General features: G+C 35.2%; 1 protein-coding gene across 4 annotated transcripts in view; it reads left to right on the top strand.

The window, feature by feature from the left end:
• DPP10 (dipeptidyl peptidase like 10) overlaps positions 1–22,802 on the top strand; it is a 648,232-nt gene that overhangs the window by 546,829 nt on the left and 78,601 nt on the right. For all 4 annotated transcript variants that reach the window (XM_087856800.1, XM_087856769.1, XM_045804069.2 and 1 more), the window contains exons 10-12: positions 1,784–1,881; positions 10,726–10,849; positions 21,594–21,632. In XM_087856800.1, coding sequence (XP_087712926.1) covers positions 1,784–1,881; positions 10,726–10,849; positions 21,594–21,632 — 261 coding nt within the window. The remainder of the gene's footprint in view (positions 1–1,783; positions 1,882–10,725; positions 10,850–21,593; positions 21,633–22,802) is intronic.

Below are 22,802 nucleotides of genomic sequence, written 5' to 3'. Positions count from 1 at the left end.
CACACATGCAGAGCCTCCCCCATTATCAGCTCCACTCACTACGGAGGTACTTTTGTTACCACCGATGAACCTATGAATCATAATCACCCGAAGTTCATAGTTGACGTTACAGTTCACCATGGGTGCTGCACATCCTGTAGGTTTGGACAAATATATAATGACATGCATCTATCATTATGGTATCACACAGTATTTTTCACTGCCCTAAAAATCCTCTGGGTTCCACTCATTCATCCTTCCGTCTTCCCCTCCGTGCTACCTGTATTTACTAGCCTAACAACACAGTCCTTGAGGAGCTATTATGGACTGTTGGTGGAATGTATTATGTTGCTTCTGGTCCTGTTCAACTTTGGGTTTTTGTCAGTGCCAATTACTTGAACGTGGATTTTTCTTTCTCATCTTTAAATCACTTTTATAATCTCCTTAGATTTTTGTCAGTCTTCTGATTCAACCCACTTTTAATTTCCTTGTCTTTCTTTGTACATCTCTCATAAAGTCTTCTCCTAAAACATCAGCCACGCCACAGTGACACATCAGTACTTTGTTTAGGAACACATTGTGCCACAAGGAGTCAACTGATTCTACACCTCATTTATTCATGTAGACATTCTCTTATTCATTCATTCAAACTGATTGAGAGATATTGGTAAAAGGTCCCTTTTGTGCCCCCTACAAGTTCACAGTATATTTAGAAAAACTTCGGAGGCCATTGCCTGGGAACAAACTGAAGCAAAGCACAGCAGGGAAGAGCATCCTGCGTTTAAATACCGGCTTCCTCCGTTATTGGGTATCCACCCTGCACAGTTGGCTTAGCTTCTCCATTGTCGTCTAGAAAACAGTTATAATTATATCTTAGGATGGAAGTGAGAATATTGAGTAAGATAATTCATGTAGTGCCTTTACTACATACTATGAGCCAGAAACATACAATACGCTAGACTAGTTTCTTCCTATCCTTATCAGGGTCTTTCTACTCATCTGCTGTGTACTTAGTGAGGGCCGACTGCTCTGTGGCTCACCACCTCCCAAGGGGCACTTACACCCCATCTGGTATTCACTTAAGTTTAAAAGGAAACCTGAGGGAAGGGAAGGAAAAATAAGGTAATAACAGGAGAGAGGCAAACCATAAGATAGACTCCTAACTATAGAGAACAAACTGAGGGTTACCAGAGGGGAAGGGGGAGATCAGGTATTGGGTGATAGACATTAAGGATAGCACTTGATGTAATGAGCACTGGGTATTATAGGCAACTGATGAACCACTAAATCCCACCCCTGAAACTAAAAAAGAAAAAGTATTTAATGCAATGGGAGTGGGTTAGGTATTGGGGAATTTTAAGCATGTGTCACCCAAATTGGCAAATCTTTTTCTCCTTCTTCTTCTTTTCTTTTTTCTTTTTCTTTTTTTTTTTTTAATTAGCCAAGCTTTTTTCTCATTGCATTTCTTATCCTATAATGTGAGTAGCAGCTTGTTCCACTAGTTGTGTTGTTAAGCCAGCCCTCCTGGTGTCATTCTAGGGAAAGAACACAGTAGCACTGCCTAATGAATAAACTCATCATGATTTTCCATCACCTTTAATTGTCTGACTAAAATGCTTGAGAAACAGCAATCTGCAAAAACAATTGAAGGCAATCAGGTTGTTGAATTTAAAATCATTTCTACTTCAGAGAAGTTAAACTTTTTCCCTGTTCTAACGTAAAGGAATCACACCACATTTTCTTTTTTTCTCAATATATTTTAATGCTTTAATATATTTGTATCACAATCTTCATTTTCTCAAAGGCAGGTCAAATGAACCCAACCATCAAATTATATGTTGTAAACCTATATGGACCAACTCATACTTTGGAACTCATGCCACCTGACAGCTTTAAATCGAGGTATGCGATTTCCATTTTATTTTTACTTGGAAATAGTTATTTTAACTTCAATTATCATTTTGTTGCAATTTAGAGAGATGTGATCAGCTGAACAAATCCACTTGAAAATAAATCTGAGGTTGCCCCATTAGTGCAGGAATGAACTCATTCTGGGTTTCTTGTTCCCAGGGAGGATTTAAAATTTCAAGGTGATTAGCAGCAACAGAAAACGACTAAACATAGTGATATTGAGAATTAGACTTTTTGCAGAGTGTGACAGGGAGATGGGGGCAAAGGATAATTTTCCATTGAATGTTCTTCCTGAAAATAGTTACTTTTTCTTTTTTTTAATGGTCCTCTTTAAAAGAGTACAATCTTCCTAGATTTTGTGTATTTTTTCCTGCAGAAATTCTCCCTGCAGCTTGGGAATGATTCCCTAGCTTTCTTCTCCAGGCAGGGAAGTGTAATGGGATGTGGTTTCAAAATATCCTACATAAGAAGACTTCTTATTTAAGAAGGTTGAATGGATAGAGAAAAAAAAACATATTTTATATGTCAGAAGCATAATTTTACTATTAGTAAAATCTCCAGTAACACACAATGATTCAATTAACCATGTGGATTTTAAAGTTCAGAGTAGTCTCCAAACTTCAAGGGGGAGGGTATTCTTTCAAATAGTGTAACCCTTTGAAACTTTACACCTGTCCTGGAGATGGAATAGGTAGCTGATTTAGGAAAACACTTTCACACTACTGAATGATATGAGGCTCAGTTCAAACTTTGTTTTGATGCCATCAACAATCATGCTAGGGGGAATGATTCAAATATAAATTCCACTCAAATGTTGTTCCATTGATGTATTTGGGAAAATTCCATCACAGTTGGGGATTTGCACAGACAGTGCAGCCTGCAGTATGTGGAAATTTTCCCTACTTGTAAATTTACTAAAAATTTATAGACTGCTTACACTGGAAGGGTGCCCATAACTACTTAATACAATCTGTTCCTATTATTGAGGGAAAAGATGAGGTCCAGGGAGAAAATAGAACCCCAAGATTAGTTGGTAACAAAGGTAGAAAATATGGTAAAGCCTGTTTCAAGTTATAGAGCATTTTATGCAGGTCATGATGAAGACCTTACAGGGCCATTGGAATTGACATTTAGAGTGCAGTAGGGTTGACCAAGTCAGAGAGGAACTCCACTGAACCCGGTCTACCAGTCATGAAGGAATTCGTCACAAATGAAACAATTATGGAAGCCATTAGTTTTTTATGTGGTCCTGAGCTCTTATCTTTTTCTCTGATTTGTTTAATGCGTTGAATTAACAGGAAAGGGCACTAGACTGGAGTGTCTGAGTCACATCTCTGCCACCATTTCATTACTTGATCTTGGACAAGTCACTCTACCTCTCTCTGGGTCTGAATAACCTCATTTTAAAGTAATAAGTTTTCATTTTCATCAGTCTTTTGAAATCTTTGAAATAGGAATCAACTTTACAGTATCCAGCTATCTTTTTAAGAAAAAGTAGTGATTCTGGACCCTGATGTTATAACCCAAGAGGTTGCTAGTGGGTTTACCAGATAGGATATAGTAATATAACCAAACACAAAAATTCCTAAAGACAGAATCAGGTGTCATTTATTTGGTTATTAGTTAAGTTTATATCTGTAATATTCGAAGTACAATATGACAAAATCAGTCATCCATGGCAAAAAGGTATCACATATTCTTAGATATAAATCCAATACATAGAATAAAATATGAGATCCCACTAAGAGTGAGGAAGAATCTTGTGAAGAAAGATCTCTTAAATGTAATTCAGGTATGTCGGTTTAGTGATGAACTTGGTCTACAATTTGGGGAAAGTCATGTAATACCTTATCTAAACAATGCACCAATTTTCCTTTTTCTCCCTCAGGGTCTTATGTAAGTGCCACCTATGGCATATGAAAATGTACCAAAATGTATGATTTTTGTTGAAAAACTCAAGATCAAAGTTTACTTCAAAATTGGTATTTTTAAATATTACCCCGGTTCAGTTTTATGGAAGTGTACTTCCTTACTCATCTGTCTGGCAGAAAGCTTCAGTCCAATTCACAGAAGAGTAATAAATGAATTTTAGATCATCTGCATTTAGTTACTCTGAGCACAGGTGTTACTTAGATGGGCTCAGAAACACACAAAAGAATGAAATAGATATATCCATGGTGCAAATCAAAAAGAAAGTTGCATTCATCCAGCTGCACATAAGATGGAAACCCAACTTTTATTTTTTCCTCGCTTTTTAGGATTATGAACATCTCTAATATTTAGTACATAGTACGTTAGCCATATAGAAATTAGCTAGAAAACTGTTGTGTCCTCCTACTTAGAGATCCCCAAAAGAGCATGTCATTTTTCATAATTTAGTGGTCAGGGTCCTAGAAATTAAACAGATGACACACTCAAGAAGGGTAAGTGAAATGCAATTAATTACGGGACTATTAGCAGAAATGTGAGCAGGATTAAGGGGAAACTCACAAAGGATGAGAAAGCAACTTTGTGTCTACAATAGGGGAAAGCTATTGCTGTCCCAGGACTGAAGGAATGAGGTGCAGGCTCAATTATGAATCCTGAAGAGGCCTGTAGCTGAAGAACAGGATGGACCAGGAAGACCTGTCCACAGATTGAGCAATTCAATCATTGCCAAACCACGCCCTAGTCAAAAGTGGATCCTGGGAATTAATACTCTGAACTCTGTCTCCTCCCAAGCTTGGAGTTCCTGCACAGGCCTTCCACTGGCAAGGCAGCCTCACTGTAGAGGCCAGCCTCTGGAAATGGCAGGGGGAGAGTTGGAGAATGGACCTGGCAAATGGAGAATATTCCATATAAATACTTTAAGAATAATATTTGCTATAAGAAGTTTATCATACTTTATGCATGTGTTGGCGATGACCACACGTGCACACAATGATTTTTCTGAAGCCACGTGAGAAAGTTTCTGTCTCTTCCTCCGTGTGTGTGTTTCTTTCAATCTATTTCTATACAGACATACAAACACACTCATACGCAAGCACATACACACATCTATGATTTATCTAACTAATGCAGGTGCTTCTCCTGCAAACCTGCCATATTTTTCTCATGTACACTTCGAGCCACGTAACTGATGGTGTTTTAACTGGTTGCATTAGTAGTGTACTTTGGACCTGGAGTTTACCATGGTAACTAACCCTTGTTTCCTTCTCTAACTTATCTTCCTTTTTCCCCTCCTAATTTACTTCCATGTTATTCTTAAATCTGCCTTAGCTAACTCAAATTCTTTTTTTATATTTTAAAAATTTTAGATATATAAATATACATGTTAAAATGTTGGTACCAGTATTAGTAGCAGTATTCTCATATTTATTAGTGAGGGTGCTCCTATAAATTCCAAGAAATACAAATCATTTTTATTTTTTAAATGTGTAAGGATTAACATGCATAAATTAACTTATTAGTAACATACGTTGCCCATGCCCTATTAAGACCATCAAATGCCCTTTCTTTTTTTGGAGTTTGTGTGTTCATAACTATCCATATCATTTGAGGTTCTATTTAAACTCTCAATAACAGTATACCCAAATAATTAATTCATTCTGTAATAATTTACTTGTTTACTCTTTTGTTTGTATGTTATCTAAGCATCTATTATATTTTATATTATCTTCAGATAGCATAATAACAATAATGAATCATATTCTATTACACTGTACAGTTATAAACTTTTTTTTTTCCTTTTTGGTCCTTCCCTTTTTTTCACTAAACTTGAACTTCATATGTGACCATTTCTTAGCCTTCTTTTTTCTCTCATAAGATCACCATTATGACAATAATAATTATTGAATATATATGTGCACACCTAAATAGGGAGGAAGATTTATAAGATAACTACAAAGATGGCCTGTTATGACTTGAGGTACCTTATAAACTATATTCTTTGACTCCCACTCCAAAGAGCAAGATTTGTTTAGAATTTAAAGATGTTAAGTCATTTGTTTTGGTTCGTTGATTGTTTATTTGGTTGATTGATTGATTGATATAACAGCTCATGTTTATAAGTATAATAGAAATATGTCTCCAAGCTGGAATCACCATTCAGTAGACCTTCCTTAACACCAGATACTTAAACTCTAGTCAAAGAAGGTAAATAAATTTCAATTCATATATATGGCTTTAAAAAGATATTAAAAGTATTCCATAACTTGGAGAAAGACATAATTTCTTTCCCTTTTTCTTTCTGCCACACCCCTTCATTTTTTCTAAAAGTACATCTGTGATTCAGCTAAAGATCCTTTATCAAACAAATTCAGATCATGAATGCAACTTTTCTTCAATAGGAATTCAGCTCATACTCTTACCTTTATTTAATTATTGTCTGTGTTGATTCTTTAGAATGTAGCACAGTAGGAGCTAAGATAATGCTCCTTCATGAACATTCCAGACCCATTTGGGAGTTAGATGATTCATCTCCTCTTAAGGGGAAGGAATATTTTATAAATTTTCACAATGAGTATAAGGTATTGTAAGCATTCTGTATCATTATTGGGATTTATAATTAAGATTTTAAAAATACACATTTAAGTCCTGGTGAAAAAATATTTTTTTAATTCTTTTTTGTGGGGGAGAGGTAGAGGGAGAGAATCTTAAGCAGGCTCCACCCCCAGCACAGAGCTCCACAAGCATCTCATCTCATGACCCTGAAATTATGACCTGACCAGAAATCAAGAGTCAGAAGCTTAACCGACTGAACCACCCAGGCGCCCCCTGGTGGAAAGATTTCCACAGGCTAGGCATTTGTCACATTGTTTTGAGGAAGTGATTATCCTTTGCATTCAGGTATCTCCAGGCTATATAGTAAAGGTAGTATTTTGTCTTTGGTTTCTCCTTATTCTGTGCTTTGACATTATTGTATTATTTGAAATCTTTCTTTAGTCACCCACCCTTTTTGAGCCATCATTATTCTTAGCATATATCACTGATGTGACATTGTCATATTACCTGTCACCTGGGCTTGATAGCACCACGCTTTTTCTTCCTGTATCATTGAAGTATGCCTAGTCTACATCTTTTTTTCTGCCAAGGAATATCTGTGTCTTAAAAAAAAATCAAATTAAGAAATTTTTCTCTGTTCATGGAAATGTCCTCAATGACCCTTCTTACAAGTAATTCTTAGTTATTAACAAAGGTCTTTGCAGATCACTAGCTATGAGTTGGTCATGCATGCCATTACAATACAGTTATGGGTAGAGATCCTGGATTATCTGGAAGAGAGTGAACTTGGTGCAACTATATGTATACAAAGATTATGTTATAAACACAGAGTAGTGATTGGACAGAAAGCCAGTGAAAACACAGGTGTGACTTCTAACATAGTACCTGTCTGCCGATGATGCTGGGGCCTCCGTTCCTTGTGAATAATTAGATCTTCTGTGCCAGACCACCCAGTTGATAGAAAGTCTTTCTTGACTTGAGTGCAGTCCTCTAACCTGCTTGTCTCTGTGGCTCAAGAGGAGATGAGCTCCTTGGGGACTTCCTGGGTAATCCAGAGCCATGGAGACTTGGAACAAGCCGGTTAAGCCAGTTATATGGGGGGGGGGGGAACACATCTGCTAGTCACTGGTCATGGAACACCAGATCTAATGTGTTCATGAAATGGAGTTCTAGGAGGATAGCCACATCAGGAGCAGGAAGGCCAAGGAGTGTGATACCCAGTTAAGGGCCCTTCCCTAATCCCTCATTCAGAGGAAGCCTGATTACTTATGAGCAAACTAAGGAGAGGTACATCTAGGATCCTGGGACAAAGAAAGAAAGAATACAGATGTGTCTTACTTCTTACCTTTCATTTTAGATAATCCCAACACTTTATCATAGAAATTTCAGTGGCTTGAAATTACTCCTGAAAAACCTTATAAATTCAATTTTGGGACAACTCTTATCTTTCAGATTATAAATAAGGTATATACTAAGATAGTTCACATCACACTAAATTCTTATAGGCATTAAATACATTATATACAAACACACAAAATAATCACACTATTATTATTTTTAAGATTTTTATTTATTTATTTGACACAGAGAGAGAGAACACAAGCAGAGGGAGAGGCAGAGGGAGAGGGAGAAGCAGACTCCCTGCTGAGCAGGGAGCCCGATGTGAGGCTTGGGGATCATGACCTGAGCTGAAGGCAGACGCTTAACTGACTGAGCCACCCACGTGCCCTAAATAATCACATTATTTAATCAAAGAGAAAGATAAGTGGTATAACTAAGAATTAATTATTTGAGCTTAATTTTATACCTAAATTAGTGTTCCCTTTTAAAAAATCAACTTATTTACCAGATTTGCATTGGTTGAATTTTAGTTGATTTTCTAATATGAAATCCTTTTTAAAAGTCAAGATTTTCCATCATAGATAATAAATATGTGTCAATGTCTGTGAAGACATTATAAAGAAGATGTTCTTGCAACATTGCACTTGAGGGCTATTTTGAAAGGGAAAACACTCAAGATGAATATTTAAATTATGTTTTGTTGTTGCAGTTATTTATTTAAAAAATTATTCATGTTGGTTGTCATCTCATTTGACACAGTATGTAATATTACTCGCATTAGCTAACTAAGATAAATTCCTGATTGCGTTTTAAAATTTATATGTATCAGTTCTATCTAGATTTTTCTATAAATACAACCTCCTTGATTTTGCAGCCTGTGGTCATTTGTTTACAATAACCAAATTATTTTTTTTACTTTAATTCTAAACAACATTTACACCAACTAATCAAAAATATATATTGTCAGAATTCAGCATTTCCTTTCCATTTTTTTTTTTAAGATTTTATTTATTTATTTGACAGAGACAGCCAGCGAGAGAGGGAACACAAGCAGGGGGAGTGGGAGAGGAATAAGCAGGCTTCCTGTGGAGGAGCCTGATGCGGGGCTTGATCCCAGAACTCCAGGATCACGCCCTGAGCCAAAGGCAGATGCTTAACGACTGAGCCACCCAGGCGCCCCAGCATTTCCTTTCCTGATTATAGTATCCACTATCATTTTCCTCCATGCTAAATTCTCTACATAAATCCATTAAAGCTTAATACCTATATTTTTCCCTTTTTAATATTCATACTGCTGAACATGATAATGCATGCAAAATAAATCAGTTTAAACAAAAACACAGTAAAAATAAATAGGGTATCATTCTTTGAAGAATCACAAGGCCCACTCATTTGGGAAAGATTAATCCCAAACCAGGTGCACATCTGATTCAAAGTTGCCTTTGTTAACTATTTAGGGAACTCTATGTTACGATTTCACTGAGTTTCTTGGCATTTTGAAGTGAGACTTAGCTGGTTTTGAAAGCTGTCAGATGTCTTGAAGAGATTGCTGAAGAAAATATGGCAGGCTTCACTGTATGCTAAGTTTTGCTTGCCCTTCTACTGACATCTTCACTTTGATGGGCTAACCCGTTTTCTGGAGGAAGCAGTAGCTATTCAGAAATGTTAGAAACGTAAGATTCATGTAGCTAAATGTCTAACCCACATGTGTCTAAGGACAGGTGATTTGTATCACAAAGCCTTTGTCTCCATACCTAATTTTTTCCTAAGTCACATAAAAACTGGGTGAAATTTTTTAAAAGATTTATTTATTTATTCGAGGGGGGAGGGGCAGAGGGAGAGAATCTTCAAACAGACTCCCTGCTGAGCAGGGAGCCTGACATGGTCCTTGATCTCACGCCCGTTGAGATCACTGCCAAGAGTTGGACACTTACCCGACTGAGCCACCCAGACGCCCCTGTGTGGGTTACTTTTAAGACAGTGCTCACAGATGGCACTTTACATCATCTCATCTGTTCTGAAACAGGGCAAACTTGTTGGAAAGTTTTTTTGGTTTTGTTTTTAATCATAAATTGAATCAGTGCTGACCACTGCATTTTGTCGGTGTGGGTTGATGTTTTTTTGATATAGTATGTAAATTTCCAATCATAGAACCTACAATGAAAGAAATATAAACTAACTATGGGAAACTTTCCCAATCTAGAAATAGCTTGAGAACATCATAGGCTCCAGTATTTAGCATCCTCACTATACAGAAAATTCAGTAGTCCCTCATCTCCTTCATTTTAATTTTTTCTTTGTTTTAAACTGTTTCAAATAAAGATTTTAAAAATTAATATATATGTATATATATATATGTGTGTGTGTATATGCATATGTCTGTGTGTGTATGTATGTATATATAATGAATAGGATTGGGACTGGCCCGTGGCTCACAACTGAGAAAGACCACACACACACAAATAAATAAATAAAAACTAATTTTTCTGTCATGCAAGTCCCCATGGGTAAAGTAAAATAACATGGAGATCATGCATAAGAAATAATTATTAAGTGAAGAACAAGTTTTGCCTTTAAATGATTAGTGATTGTATTTTTTATAAAAATAGAATATAGCTTAAAAATTTATGCTTATTGCACGTGTTAGTGGTACTCAATAGACAGTTTAAAAAATTAATCATAAATGTCTATCATCTTGATTATTTTTATTTTTCCAAAAACTTCCTTTCTGGGATATCATTCACTTTCAGATTTATTCTCAAATTTTCAGTACATTTGCATGTGTATGTATATGTATATGTACATGTGTTTACATACATACACACATATTTGTATTTATATATGTGAGTATTCAGAATAGCAGGTGTGTATGTATACATAAATAGAAATTAATATGATGTGGCATCCTTCTAGTGTTTCATTTATCCTTGCATATACAATAACTAGTATATATTATTGGTACTATACCGGTTTTCTGGCTCTAAATGTAATTTTTGTTTGTTTTCAAACTAGGGAATATTATATCACTATGGTTAAATGGGTAAGCAATACCAAGACGGTGGTCAGATGGTTAAACCGGCCTCAGAACATCTCCATCCTCACGGTCTGTGAGAGTACCACTGGCGCTTGCAGTAGAGTGAGTATAATTTACTTTTCTTTTACGTTTAAAATGAAGTACTTTACGCTACTTTCAAAGGGATATCAGGCAATCCATTGTACAAAGACCAATATTTAACTTCCATAGGTAGTTGGGAAAGAGTCATTCTATTAGAAGTGTATACTTTAATCCATAAGTCATCCAAACTTTGAAGTGAGAAATATGGATGATAAGCAAAAGAGAACCAACCAAACTATAAAAAATGAATTCTTGTATAGTATAAAGGGGAGTCTAAGCCACATGAGTTTAATTCTCAAATAGGTCCTTTTCTCATGTTTAGAGTTTGATTATCTTGAGAATGTGGGATGTTTTTCCTGTCTTCCTCAAACACATTTCAAAAATTCCATTTTTTGGTAGTTCAGATTAGTCTTCTAAAATAATGGTCAGTGTCTCTGTTTTTAAATTAAATAAGAGGAGTAAAAAAAAACAAAAGCTGGTCCTTGAACAACTGTGTTTTGAAAGCAGGTTGTATTTCTATTTCTATAATCAGTTTTTATAAGCTCTGCAATAAATCCTGTATGTATAATTTTTAAAGTTCTTAACAGAGGGTATACTATAATCCATTTAAATTGTTTTATGTATGCCTGTTCTGGCACTAAGTAAAGTATTCCCAATTATTTAACAACAGAATTTTTAAACTTCTATTTCTGGACAGGATGGAGTAAATGTTGCCAGCCTAGCATCTCTGCTGTAGTCAACTAGAAAACTACACAAAATGAATTAAACAACTATTCTCAGATATTGGACAAAAGCAGGATCAGGACATAAAAAGCGAAATAATGTAAATATATAAGATAAGCCCAGCTTCCTGTAGGGGACACGTGGAGATCATAGTGCAAGCTAATGCAGTCCTAGAAAAGCACAGTGGTATCACTGATCCAAATAGGCAGGGAGAATCAGTTTGAGGCTATTGTGGTGGCTGAAATTTGCAGGACAAGTACCACAAGATTTGGAGCTATAGAGAGAAGAGCTCTGGCAATCTATGTAAAGGACCTCTTTAGACTTTAGCTCAGTGCTTAACTGTGCAAGTACAGGACATGCTTCACAGAGAGAGAAGCAGATAGAGAATCTGCAGGTTGCACAATGCTTAGAGACTTTGGAGTGCGAAACAGCAAAAATAGAGAGCTCTCACTGAAAACCCTTTGCATTCGGCTCACAGCGCAGAAAGAAAAATGCATTAGAAATAAGGCTGTTCTATACTCTGTACAATAAACCTTTATATCAAACCTGGAAAAGAGCAAGTGCATGCCTACAAATTAGCTGTCTTCCTAGAACAAAGTTTATTCTTTTAAACAGAGAATTAAAATTTAAAATATCAATTACACAATCAAAACATACTATATATGTAGAAAAATAGAAAATGTAACCTGCCTACCTCTCCACAGAAAGAGTTATAAGAGCAGACTTACACAGAATAGAGATATTAGAATTAACAGATACAGAATTTTTTAAAGCTGTTTGAAAGATATTTGGCAAATTAAAGGGTGGTCCTAATTAATAAATAGATGAGATATTTCAGTAGAGAAATGAAGTATAAAATACAGAACAATGGAATTTCAGGAACTAAAAAGAACAATATCTGAAATGAAAAACTATCAGTTAAACACAAATTGGACATTGTTGTAGTCAGGGGAATAAAAACAAACTGAAGTTCTGAGGAAAAAAAAAAAAGACTGGGGAAAAAAAAAAAGCCTCAGTTACATATGGAATAATTTGAGCTGTTGTATATGTGGGATGTAAAAGACACAGAAGGCAGAGTTTAAGATCATGGGGCAGAAAAAAAATTAAGAAATAATGACTTAAAATATCCCAAATTTGAAGAAAAACCATTAACCCATATATCTAAGTTAGCAAATCCCAAAGAGCATAAAAACAAAGAAAATACATAGGCACATAATTTTCAAATTATTGCAAACCAAATATTAAGAGAAAAATTTTAAAACAGGCTGAGAGAAAAACATGTTACATATGGGGGAATAGAATGATGAAAATTACTGCCTCTCTCTCATCGGAAATGACATTAAGACAGAAAGCAATGGAATACATTTTGAAGAACTGAAAGAAAAACAGTGTAAACCAGAAGTCTATATCCTATGAAAGTATCTTTCAGAAATGAAGACAGAAAAATTCAGATAAATAAAAGCCGAGATAATTTATCAAGGTAGATCTGCATAAATAACATGAAACGAAGTTATTCAGTCTGAAAGAAATAGCATCAGATGAAAACTCAATCTAAATGAAGGAAAGAAAGGTGTCCCAAATGGCAAATATTTGAGTAAAATAAAATAAAAATATTTGTTTCTATTTTTTCTAAAAGTTAATGGATAACTTAAGTAAATCAAAACTGTCAAACAAAAAAGCTTGTGCATAGTAAAAGAAACAGTCAACTAAATGAAAAGCCAACCTGTGGAATGGAAGAACATATTTGCAAATCATATATCTGATAAGGGGTAAATGTCTAAAATATATTAAAAAATAGCCTTCAACTCAATAGCAAAATAAAACAAAAATGAACAAAACAAACAAAATCCCCAATAATCTAATTTAAAAATGGGCAAAGGACCCGAGTAGACATTTTTCTAAAGAAGATGTTCAAATAGCCAGTGGCTATATGAAAAGGTTCTCAGTGTCACTAATCATTAGGGAAATGCAAATCGAAACCACAATCATCACCTCATGCGTGTTAGAACAGCTAGTATCAAAAAAGACCAGAGATAATTGCTGGTGAGGAAGTGGAGCAAAGGGAACCTTGTGCCCTTGGTAGGAATGTATGTTGGTACAGTCACTATAAAAAACAGTATGGCAGATCTTCAAAAAATTAAAAGTAAAACTTCCATATGATCCAGCAATTCAGATTTTGGGTGTGTATCTGAAGGAAATGAAATCACTATCCCAAGAAATATTTGCAAGCCCATGTTCATTGTAGCATTATTTACAATAGTCAAGATGGGGGCAGGGGGAACAAGTGTCCATCAATGGATGGATAAAGAAAATGTCACACACACACACACACACACACACACACACACACACTTTTTATTCAGCCATAAGAAAGAAAGAAATCATGCTATTTGTGACAATGTATAGGGCAACAGTAGGGGACGGGACTTGCGGGCATTTATTCTGAGTTAATTAAGTCAGATGGAGAAGACAAATACTGTATGATCTCGCTTATATGTGGAATAAAAAATAACAGAAAAAGAGATTAGGCTTCTGTTTGCCAGAGGTGAGGGTGATGGTGAGCGTGGGGAAATTGGGTGAAGGTGGTTAAAAGGTACAAACCTCCAGTTATAAGATAAATAAGTTCTGAGGATGTAATGTACCACATGATGACTATAGTTAACATTACTTCACTATACTTGTAGAAGTTGCTAAGAGAGTAACCCTTAAAAGTTTCCATCATAAAGGGAAAAAAAAATGTAGTTACATGGGGTAATGGATGTTAACTAAACTTGGAGTAATCATTTCATAATATATACATGTATCAAATCATTATGTTGTACACCCTAAAATTATACAAGGCTATGTGTCGATTATGTCTCAAAACTGGAAAAAAAAACGGGGATACATTTTACCATTTCTACAGTCTCCAGAAAGTAGAGAAGGAAACTTTTCAGTTCATCTTATAAGCATACCATAATCCTTCTACTGAAACTAGGCAAGGACATTATGAGAGAACAATTTACACTGATACGTCCCATGAACGTGTATACAAAAAATTCCTTAAACATCTTAATATATCATCTGTGGCAATATAGAGAGTAGTGCATTGTGACTAAATGGGGTTTATTTTGGTAACTTATGATTGGTTGAATATTGAAAAACAATGTAATTCATTATATTAACAGAAAAAAAAAGTATCTCAGTAGATGAAAAAAAGCAGTTGACAAAACTTATTCATAACTTTCAACATAATGAATAGAAAAAATATCCTTAATTTGATAAAGGATACCCACAAAATACCTCAAAGATATACTACATGGTAAAACACTTTCCTGTGGCGCCTGGGTGACTCAGTTGGTTAAGCGTCTGCCTTTGGCTCAGGTCATGATCCCAGGGTCCTGGGATCAAGTCCCCGCATCGGGCTCCCTGCTTGGCGGGGAGTCTGCTTCTCCCTCTTCCTCTCCCTCTGCTCCTCCCTCTGCTCGTGTTCTCGCTCACTGTCTCTCTCAAACAAATAAATAAAATCTTTATTAAAAAGAAAAATAACCCAACATCTTTCTAAGATAAGGATGTACATTCTCACTGTGGTATGCAAACTTTATTAGAGACTCTAACCAGAATAACTTGGCAAGGAATATATATCATGATGATTGGTAAGGAAGAAATAAAATTCTCTTTATTTGTAGATGGCATTATTGCATAAATAAAAAGAAATCTACAAAAACAAAAACGCAACAACCCTAGAATGGGTCACAATTTACAAGTCAGTGCACCAACTTAAATTGTTTGATTTCCTGATTTTGATCATTTTACTGTAAAAAACATACAAGTATACAGGATACTGTAAGAAATGCTTACTGAATTATTTAGGGGTAAATGGATATAATGCCTCAAACGTCTATCAAATTATTTAGAAACCGATGTTTTGTTTTGTTTTGTTTTGGTGATAGTATTACTGGTTGTAATGGTTAATTTTATGTGTCAACTTGACTGGATCACAAGTTGTCCAGATACTGGGCTAAACATGATTCTGTGTCTGTCTGTGACAGCTTCTAAAAGAGGTTATTTGAATCAGTAGACTAAGTAAAGCAGATCACCCTCCCTGTGTGAGTGGGTCTCAACTAATCGTTTGGAGGTCTGAAAAATAAGAAAAAGGCTAAGTAAGCTGGAATTTGCTGTCTTTGCCTGAATGTCTTTGAGCTGAGACATTGGTCTTCACCTGCTTTCAGACTCTGACTGAAGCTTATACTATTGGCAGTCTTGGATCTCAGGTTTTTAGTCTTGGATCACTACTAGCACCATCAGCTTGTCCTGGCTTTTGTACCTTTAGCCTTGGATTAGAGCTATTATCATTGGGTCTCCTGGATCTCCACCTTGCCGACTGCAAATCTTAGACTTTTCATCCTCCATAATCACGTGAGCCAAGTGCTCTTTTACTGTCTGTGTGTGTCTCTATTTTTATATTTATATAAAATTTTCTAATATTCTTTTTTTAAAATAATTTTTATTTTGTTATATTAGTCACCATATAGTACATCCCCAGTTTTTGATGCAATGTTCCATGATTCATTATTTGTGTATAACTCCCAGTGCACCATGCAATATGTGCCCTCCTTAATACCCATCACCGGCCTATCCCAATCCCCCTGCCCCTCAAAGCCCTCAGTTTGTTTCCCAGAGTCCACAGTCTCTCATAGTTCATTCCCCCTTCTGTTTACCCCCCTTCATTCTTCCCTTCCTTCTCCTACCGATCTTCCTATTTCTTATGTTCCATAAATGAGTGAAACCATATGATAATTGTCTTTCTCTGCTTGACTTATTTTGCTTAGCATTATCTCCTCCAGTCCTGTCCATGTTGCTGTAAATGTTGTGTAATCATGCTTTCTGATGGCTGAGTAATATTCCATTGTGTATACGGACCACATCTTCTTAATCCAGTCATCTGTTGAAGGGCATCTCAGCTCCTTTCACAATTTAGCTATTGTGGACAATGCTGCTATGAACATTGGGGTGCATATAGCCCTTCTCTTCACTACGTCTGTATCTTTGGGGAAAATACCCAGTAGTGCAATTGCTGGATCATAGGGTAGCTCAATTTTTAACTTTTTAAGGGACCTCTACAGTTTTCCAGAGTGGCTGTACCAACTTGCATTCCCATACCAACTTGCATATTGGGAATGGTACAAGTGGCTGTACCAACTTGCATTCCCACGTCCTCTCCAACATTTGTTGTTTCCTGCCTTGTCCATTTTTGCCATTCTAACTGGTGTAAGGTGGTATCTCAGTGTGGTTTTGATTTGAATTTCCCTGATGGCTAATGATTTTGAACATTTATTCATGTGTCTGTTAGCCATTTGTATGTCTTCATTGGAAAAGTGTCTGTTCATGTCTTCTGCCCATTTTTTGATTTGATTATTTGTTTCACATGTATTGAGTTTGAGAAATTCTTTGTAGATCTTGGATACTAGTCTTTTATCTGTAGTGTCATTTGCAAATATCTTCTCCCATTCTGTGGGCTGCCTCTTAGTTTTTTTGACTGTTTCCTTGGCTGTGCAGAAGCTTTTTATCTTGATGAAGTCCCACAAGTTCATTTTTTCTTTTGGTTCTCTTGCTTTTGGAGATGTGTCATGAAAAATGTTGCTGTGGCCGATGTCAAAGAGGTTGCAGCCTATGTTCTCCTCTATGATTTTGATGGACTCCTGTCTCACATTGAGGTCTTTCATCCATTTGGGTGTTTATCTTTGTGTATGGTGTGAGAGAGTGGTCAAGTTTCATTCTTTTGCATATAGCTGTCCAATTTCCCAGCACCATTTATTGAAGAGACTGTCTTGGGGTGCCTGGGTGGCTTAGTCGTTAAGCGTATGCCTTTGGCCCAGGGCATGTTCCCGGGGTCCTGGGATCGAGCCCCGCATCAGGCTCCCTGCTCTGCTGAGAGCCTGCTTCTTCCTCTCCCACTCCCTCTGCTTGAATTCCCTCTCTCTTGCTGGCTGCTGTGTCTCCCTCTGTCAAATAAATAAATAAAATCTTAAAAAAAAAAAAAAAAGACTGTCTTTTTTTTCACTGGATGTTTTTTGCTGCTTTGTCAAAGATTAGTTGCCCAAAGAGCCGAGGGTCCATTTCTGGGTTCTCTGTTCTGTTCCATTGGTCTATATGTCTGTTTTTGTGCCAGTACCATGCTGTCTTTGCGATCACAGCTTTGTAGTATAGCTTGAAATCTGGCAACGTAATGCCCCCAGCTTTGTTTTTCCTTTTCAACAATTCCTTGGTGATCCGGGGCCTTTTTTGGCTCCACACAAATTTAAGGGCTGTTTGTTCCATTTCTTTGAAAAATATCACTGGTATTTTGATTGGGATGGCATTGGAAGTATAGATTGCTCTGGGCAGCATAGACATCTTAATTATGTTTATTCTTCCGATCCATGAACATGGAGTATTTTTCCATCTTTTTGTGTCTTCCTCAATGTCTTTCAAGAGTGATTTGTAGTTTCTAGAATATAGATCCTTTACGTCTCTGGTTATTTCTAACTTTTGATTGATTTCAAAAAAAATATACTTTTGCCTTCCTTTCAAAATGGTTTAGAAACAGTAGAGAGATATAATAGTAAAGCAAATGGAACAAAATATAAAGAAATGAGGAATATGTCTAAAGGATATGCAGCTGTTTCTTGAACCAGTCTTTCAACTTCTCTGTAAGTTCCCACTTTTTTCAAAATAAGGAATTGAGAAGCAACAAAATGTGTTTCTGTATACTCATAATATTACAATGGAAAATAAAAATGCCACTAAAATATTTAAAACATTAAATACATAAGGATAAATTTAACAAATAGTGTGCAAAATCCCCATATTGAAAACTACAACATTTTTGAAACATATTAAGGAAGACCTAAATAAACAGATGCTGGAATTGAAAAGCTGAATATTATAGATGGCATTCTACTCAAAGAGAACTAACTGTAGTTTCAATATAATACAAATTCCCAGAAGAATTGGGAATTTCTGGTAGAAACAGACAAGCTGATTCTAAATGTATATGGAAATGCAGAAGACCTGATGACCGAAACAACCTTGTAAAAAAAAAAAAATGCTGGAGAAGTTTCACTACTGGATTTCAAGAATAACTAGAAAGCAACAGAAACTTAGAGATTGTAGTGGAGGCATAAGGACACACAAACAGATCAACTAATCTAATAGAGTTTCCAGAAATAGATACAGATTTATATGATCAACTGATTTTTAACCGAGGTGCCGGACAATCCAAAGGGGGAAAATGATGCTGGAACAATCAAGAACTGAATGAAAAATACAATGGTATTTGACATCTACCTCATACCATATTCTGAAATTAATTGGAGATAAATTGCTGTCCTAATCTAACAGATGATACTGTCAGTCTTCTAGATAAAAATATGGGGTGTAAGTTTGCTATATTGAATAGGCAAAAAGTCACTAATCATAAAAGAAAAAATACTACATTAGACATCATCGAAATCAGAAACTTCTCCTCAAAGACACTATTAATAAACAGCTAACTGCAGACTAGAGGAAAATATTTTGCAAAATGTGACGCTGACAAAGAAGTATATACTTATCAATAATGAAAAGACACCCAATAAAAAGAGTAAAGCATGTGAACAGAAATGCGTAAGGAAGTAATAATGAATGAAAAAATATTCAAAATTATTAGACATTAGGAAAACTTACATTAAATCATTATGATATAACACTACATACCATTAGAATGACTAAAATTAAAACAACAAAAAGGTGACATTATTGATGAGGATGTAGAAAATTGCAGTTCTTATTCTTCATGAGTAGAAGTGTAAAATGATACAGCTAGCTTAAAAAATGATTTTGCAGTTTCAAGTACAGTTATACAGATATAAAAAATATATAATGTATATTACATATATATATGTGTATAGATATACTCCATACTCCAGTAACTCCATTCCTAGATATTTGGAAAAGAAAAACAAAACAAAACAAAACAAAAAACCAAAACAACAACAACAAAAAAAGCAAAAAACCTGTGTCCACCAAGGATTTGTTAAAAAAAAAATTCTTTAGAGAAAGCTTTATTTACAGTAGCTAAAAACTGGAAACTATTCAATTATCTATTAAGCAGGAATGGATAAACAAAAAGAGCCATATCTATACAACAAAATTCTGCTCAGCAATTTAAAAGGAAACAGAATACTAATATGCCCAGCAATATGAGTGCATCTCAAAAACATGGTGTGAAAGAAGTCCCACTCAAGAGTATACAATCCATAATTTGAATTATCTGAACTTGTAAAATAAGCAAGACTAATCTATGGGGAACTATTTCAGAAGAGTGACTGTCTTTTCGGAACCTCTGGAAAGGGGCATGAGAGAAGGTGTCAGGAAGTTTAAAGATCTTATATCTTGATGGCATGGAATGTAAATATATCTGTCAAAACTCATCAAAAACACGTTAGAGCTGTACATGTCACTAAATGCAAATTATACTCAAATATTAAAACATTATTTGTAAATGGTCTATAAAAGGGAAAGGGGAGGAAATTTGTCTTTGGAGTGATGAGCATAGATGTGGGGATAAACTTATGAGTCAGCCATTTACTTACAGGATTTGACTAATGCTCTTTAAATTTAGCTTTTATTTATTAGAAAATTTATTTCAGTCATCATCTTTCATCTGATAGGCTGACTAGGATTTCACCATTTATTTGTTAAAGTATTCTGGACGGTTTCTTATTCAGCTGATACTATTATTTAGAAATTGGCATGTATATATTCTAGTTAGAGAAAGCCTGGCACCTTTTCTATATAATGATAATCTGTATAGGTAATGGCACGAATGTATCAAAATGCTTCAGTAGAAAATAGATATAGGAACCCTATCATATTATTGATTTGATACCTTATTGATATTCTGTTATACTTCTAATATATTTCTAATCTATTTATGGACTTAAAAAAAGATTTTACTCTCTACTGTAATTGAAATAATAAGACAAATAAATGCATGTGAAACTTTGGTCTTCCATGGATTTTAACAATACTTAGTAATATTAATGAAAAGTAGGATTGATATATTTTTTTGTATGTCTATATTTTTAGATACCAAGGATGGATATTGCAGAGATGCAAAAAGAAAATCAAGGAATAAATTAGATGTTTCCTTGATATCTATATGTAGCAAAATCTAGTGAAATAAACAAATATAAATACAGGCCCTGAAAAGAGAAAGTGTTTGATTATAATGTACTAATATGGCTTAAGGAGAGAAAACTGGTTTAAAAAAAACACCTACAAATAATTAGTAACAATTTGAAATCAATACCTCTGCATACAGATAAAATTTGCAATATATGGTGATGTAGTTTTCATTTAAATCTTTTTATTATAGACTCATTTTTTAAAGTACAAGATTTTCATAAGTTCTTATATGTAAACAGTACTGGTAAAATTTATTGTATCTATACATATTTAACTTGAGATTAAATTAATCTCATTTTGCTTTGTGAAATAAGATCTTGGTTCTGATCATTTGCAAGATTAATGGAACATAAAATTTTGTCCTTTGAAATATTTAATTGTTTCTCCTTAAGAAAAGAAAATGAGTATGATGGAGAGTGGATTGAACGTTGAAAGAACATCTACCTTTTCATTTTATTCCTGGCTGTTTGCCCAGTTCTTTTGAAGGACTTAATAATTTTGTTTCCCAATGATGCCTAGAGGTGAAAAGAGACAGTGCCTAGTGGTTCAAAACAGTTTGAAATGAGGTAATCAAACAGCACTGGAAAATGATCTTCTATCCCTGGTGACATACTACCGGGAATTCTAAAGGAGTTCACCAAAGGAAAGATTTTATAATTAAATTATCACTTAATCCCAATTCTGTACTTATTCATTCAGTTGAATTCAGTAGTGACAGTGGGATGTCTCATGGTATTTCACCAGTTGAAGAGAGAAAAAAAAATGCCTAAAGGATTACGTGTAAAAAAAGTTACATTAATGTATGCTTATTTTGGTGTTCAGAAGCTTCATGGACTTCATTGTTTCTTTTCAGAAATATGAGATGACATCAGATACTTGGCTCTCCAAACAGGTATGGCATAGGAAGTTGCTTTATGTCACATTTTGGCCACTGTGTTCATTCTGCTTGCTGTGTAAGAACTTTCTCTCAAAAGTTATCTCAGTATTATGACTTTAAGCCTTTGCTATGTTTGACTGAGTCTTTTCCATTAAAATATTTATGACTTGTCTTTTCTATGACATCATATATAAAAAGGCTACCTCTGTTTTATAGAACGTAAGTTGCAGAATAACTACTAGGATCGCTTTTCAGGATCACTCATATAAGTAAACTTTTGTGTAGATGAAAAGAGGAAAAAGTTGTGACCCATTAAAGCTGGAAACCATTAGCACTGTTCAAATTGCCCAGAAAACTGGCCAAACGTCCACATAAATTGGTTATGTGGAGATTATTTAGATGAATGCTTCTTTCCTTAGAGGTATCCTAGCTCCTGATGCTAGTTTATGACATAAGTGAGGCTGGGATCCAGATCACAAAAGAATAACTACCAAATGTCTCCACAACATGGTTTCATACTAGACATTTCAGAAAGAAACACAAGTAGATATCTGAATATGGCTGAACCCATTTTACTATTAACTCCATCACTATTTTTTGCAAAGGAAGTGCTGTGTTTGGTTTGCTTTGTTTTGTTCTTTACAGCAATCTTTTATTTTATATTCTCTCTTAAAGTGTCATACACATCTATGGTTTCAATTACGATCATGTATTGAGACCGCTAAATGTATAGCCCTGGGCAGCTCACATCGCTGAGTTCTAAAACATCCAACTTCATGCTTGGCATCTTCTCCTAAATCTATAAAAGTAACTGCACACCCACAGGTCCAAACTAAACATATTCTAGTCTTATGTACTCTTCTTATCCTAGGAGTCAAGGACATAATTACTCATCCAGCCATTAAAATCATAAACCTAGCAGTCATTGTTCAGCTTTTCTTATCCTTTTCTGCATATTATTATTATTCGCCTATTATTCTGTATATTATTCATCACCAGGTTCTTCAATTTTACATTCAAAGATCTCAAGTCAATTTGCTTTTCTCCGCTTCATAAACAGCATCCAGGATCAGACTGCAGGAACTACAGTTCCTTTTTATCTGCGGACCGTGCTCAACCCCTCAGGCACATGCCAGCCTCTTCACACTGCAGGCTGCCTGAGGGACCACTGCAAAGTGTGTACTT

Source organism: Ursus americanus, chromosome 1 (assembly GCF_024610735.1).
Source record: "Ursus americanus isolate L20-20 chromosome 1, mUrsAme1.1.p, whole genome shotgun sequence".
Lineage (NCBI taxonomy): Eukaryota > Metazoa > Chordata > Mammalia > Carnivora > Ursidae > Ursus > Ursus americanus.
The sequence above is the reverse complement of the archived record's forward strand: the minus strand, read 5'-3'. Positions and strand labels throughout refer to the sequence as shown.